At 40.6% G+C, this 4396-nt stretch overlaps 1 protein-coding gene across 1 annotated transcript in view; it reads right to left on the bottom strand.

Moving 5' to 3' along the window:
• Positions 1–4396, bottom strand: part of LOC101862644 (xanthine dehydrogenase/oxidase) — a 54942-nt gene that overhangs the window by 8484 nt on the left and 42062 nt on the right. The window contains exons 26-28 of the mRNA XM_035969304.1: positions 2087–2231; positions 1071–1093; positions 466–651 (exon numbers count right to left, since the gene is read on the bottom strand). Coding sequence (XP_035825197.1) covers positions 466–651; positions 1071–1093; positions 2087–2231 — 354 coding nt within the window. The remainder of the gene's footprint in view (positions 1–465; positions 652–1070; positions 1094–2086; positions 2232–4396) is intronic.

Here is a 4396-nt window from a genome sequence, read left to right on the forward strand (position 1 = left end):
CCTTTTCCACTGCGTTTACTCTAGTTATTCATTTCCATCGATTATAAATTAAACACTGCGAAGGTCATTCCAATAAAAACAATGGGGAGTATCCTAATATTGCACTATAAATGTAAGCAAAACGATGAAAACACAAAAGAAGTAAACATAATGACTAGATTTAACACAAAGTTATAGGAACTTACCTCACAGATGTTACGTATAAATTACACATGTACAAACCACGTCGAACACATAGATAAAGTCCCCTTTTGGACTTCCAAAGGAAAACATTCATGTTTCTCATCGATTTTGGGCTCCCTGCTGCTTCGGCAATAGGTTCGTCCTCCATATTCACTAAGATCATCATCTTTATTGTCTTACTCACCCTGCCTCTGGATATAGGTCACAAACAAATACTTTCCACCTTTTGTTATACATGTACTGAGTGAGTTAGCCTCTTGCCTAGTTTCCAAGGCAGTTAACTTTGTTCGCTGTGAGGTGAAGCTTGTTGAAATTATCTCCATCGTCGATGATGTGCCTGTCAATAACTGTGGTAAACTGCTGTCTGCATTTCTCAAAATTCTCAATGGCGAGGTGATGCATTCCATTCCAAGTGCCAGCACATGCGCACAGATGGCTTATGAACTTGGAGTGTTGTCTACCCTCCAACTGATGGAGAGCATGATAACACAGAAAGCACTTTAAAAATTATACAAATTAGATTCAAAGTTATAACACTGTTGATAAAATATTTTAAAAATTAAAACGATTACATTAAACAATGGGCATACTTATCATTCATTTGCTATAAGATTCCTCGATTACAGTAAACAATGAACAGCGGGAGCCGACCGTGACCTCTGACATCACAGCCCAGCTGAGCCGAGATTTCTGGGCTCAGAAGCGCTATTCTTTTCTAGTTCTAAATTTTTGTCGCTAAAAGGGTAAGACTCCAGCGGCCAAGGTAAAAGTTCTAAACAACAATTTCAGCGTAGTCTGATAGTTCAATACTCTAGTAACCAACAAGGGTAGTCTAAAAAAAAATGGCAGGAATTTTTTTATATTAAAAATCCAAAGTTAAAACTTACCTTATTTTCAACTTGCAAATTTCCTAGCAGTCAAAGCACTCACAAAAAAATAGCAGACACCGTTGCAAAGTACGATTCAACATTTTAAAAACGCTCTGGTTCGTTTTGCGCTTGCCGTCGGTGCGTTCACTGAAGTGCCTATAAAAACTTTTCTTCATAAATTTATATGAAGTACTATAAATCTTCGTCATGGGGAAACTATGATTGTTAACAACACTTTCTGCTTCTCACACACATTTTTGTATACGTATGTGGCCTACGTCACAGCTCACCAATGGCGCTTTTTAGTAACAAAACTTGTTACAAGAAATGCATTTTATAGTGAACGCTTTTTTTTTGCACTAAAGGTTCTCACACATGCATTCAATAAGCATAATACATGTATCACGATTATTTTAAAAAAGACCCTCAGATTTGCTTTTAAAAGCGATATCCCCCCCCCCCCCCCCAGCTGTAAACCTTTTAAAATCAGTAGAAACCACTCACTTGCATTTTTTATTAGTATCTTAAAAGGAATTTTCTAGAATGCAGCTAAAAAGGTGTTTACCAAAAATTGATCTGTTAAGATAAATTGATACAAGCACAAGTCATTGAGCAAAACCTGGGTAGCTCATGTTCAATAGCTGAGGAGATAATTTGGCAATACGTTGCGCCACATATTTGTGACCGCACTATAACTTCACGACTCTTCGACATCCTCCTACGGATCAGATGCCCACTATACTGCACATCATGATCAGATCCTTGCGGGACGGCGTGAAGGCAATCATCCAATAAGTGGGAGGTGTGTCCGAATCCTGTGACATCAAGAGTGGTGTGGAGCAAAGAAGCGTTCAAGCTCCAAAACTCTTCAGCGTTCTCTTGTCACAGCTTCGGAAACATGATTTTGGAACCACAACCTAAGGAATATGCTCAAGATCAGACAGCAGACTCTACGACATCGCAAGACAGAAAGCAAAAACCCAAGTTGCGCTAGACCGTTGCAGTCAACTTACATAATAAGTAAAGCGACCTACTGTGTTGCGTGGTCAGCGTGGACTTCTCTCCGACAATATGTAGAAGTTTGAAGAAATCCCACTCTCCACTTGTCATCACGACCAACAGGAACGAGCTGGATGCAGCACACCAGTTCACGTATCTTGGATCTGCCATCAGCGACAGCTTGTGCCCAGATACATGGTATTGTACTGAAATCAGCGATCGAATCGGTAAGGCAGGAACAACTCTGTGACCACTGACCACACACATCTGGGAGAACCCCAAGCCGGCCACCACTAGCAAGATTGCAGTACGACAATAACAATGAAATACGGCAACTGTTGGGTTCGTATGCAACACCTGTGTCGCCAACACCCTCCAATACGGGAGGGAAATCTAGACAAGGTTTACCAGACAAGAGAAACTGTTGTCATAATTTTATATGAGGCTTTCGTCGCATGCTTGACATCAGCTGGCGAGACAGTGCCCAACATCCAAATCTTCTTCTGCGCTGACCTCTCCACCATGTATACGCTACCCAGACTATGAAGACTGTCCTGACCCGGCAACCTATGCTGTACGGAAAGGCAAGACTCGAACTCCAAAAGACATTCTTTACAGAGAAGTGGTCGCCAGCAAAAGACCCCAAGAATGCTCTCAGCTGCAGCATAAAGACGTAAGAAAACTCGACATGAAAGCTCCAAACAATAACACAGAAAGCTGGAACTGGGAGGAGACTGCTACTAATCTCAGTTTACGGCGCAATATCCAAGGTTGACAACTGACATGTGTTTGTGTGTGTGTGTGTGTGTGTGTGTGTGTGTGTGTATTTGTGTGTGTGTGTGTGTGTGTGTATTTGTGTGTGTGTGTGTGTGTGTGTGTGTGTGTGTGTGTGTGGATAGATAGATAGTTAGCTAGCTACCTAGCTAGCTAGCTAGATAGATAGATAGATAGAAAGATAGATAGATAGATAGACATATAGATAGGCAGTAGACAAACAGATAGATAGCTAAATAGAAAGACAGATAGATACCTAGATAGATAGAGAGATAGATAGATAGTAGATAGATAGTAGATAGGTAGATAGATAGATAGATAGATTGATAGATAGATAGATAGATAGATAGATAGATAGATAGATAGATAGATAGATAGATAGATAGATAGAGAGAGAGAGAGGGGCAGACAGACAGACAGACAGACAGACAGACAGACAGACAGACAGACAGAGAGAAAGAGAGAGAGAGAGAGAGAGAGAGAGAGAGAGAGAGAGAGAGAGAGAGAGAGAGAGAGAGAGAGAGAGAGAGAGAGAGAGAGAGAGTTGTTTAGAAATGACTTTGTGATTTATTGATTGTACAGCCTGACTGAGGTACACGCATTCAAACTTTCCACAGTAGTTCAACATTCAAAAACGTATTTTTAGATTGTTAACGACTTTTTGAAAAAGCAGTGTTCATTGTAAAGAAAGAAAAACGTTTTTAAAGTCATTTGCTACTTTTTTAGGGGTAAAAACTATTTCTCTCTGTCTCTTTTACCCTAGTACAGATAATGGCTGCCATGAAGGGCTCTACCTCCAGCTACGCGAGTCCCATCTGTCTGAGTTTTCTCCTCCCTAAGGTAATGCAAACATCGATCTGACATTCCATGCTGCTATCTATTATACATTGTATCTTGTTTGACAGAAGATACGAATTATAGGTTAAAAATCATAGGTACCGGTACTGGGAGCATAAAGGTTGAATCAAATTGGAATATAATAGATCTAATACTTTCACAGACATGAGAAAGAGGTTAAAACAGCACAAAGATATGGATGGCTGGTGCCTTTGTAAATAAATTATTGATGGTCTGGTCTGGTTTGGCAGAAGCCTAGATCTAGTTCAATTAAGGACTTCTTGTCGACTTTCATCCTCAGATTTCATGTTATCTTCCCTGTGTGGCTGTCTACGTCTCCAAAGATTTGTGACTGGTTGTTCCCTCTTCTTGACGTTTATTTATCCTCAGAGTTGTTTATAGAGTGGGGATTCTAGCTCTTCGACCAACTCCCAAATTGGTGGACCAGGTATATCTTCCTCGGGGGGCACTTCATTCTTACCATTTTGTCGCCTCTTATGGCCTATCAGCCTCACGTCAGCCCTATTCTTCTCAGTAGCCGGAATTGCAAGGCAGAACAAAATATGCCGGTATGCTAAAAGAAAACAACAACAACTGTCGCACTGTAAGCCTACACGTGTCTTCAAATTGATTTTGACAACGGATGACTAGCCATATTTGGACACATCAAATTGCCTAACAAAGCTCTTGTCACTCTCTCTCTCTCTCTCTCTCTCTCTCTCTCTCTCTCTCTC

This window comes from Aplysia californica, unplaced genomic scaffold (genome assembly GCF_000002075.1).
Source record: "Aplysia californica isolate F4 #8 unplaced genomic scaffold, AplCal3.0 scaffold00136, whole genome shotgun sequence".
NCBI lineage: Eukaryota > Metazoa > Mollusca > Gastropoda > Aplysiida > Aplysiidae > Aplysia > Aplysia californica.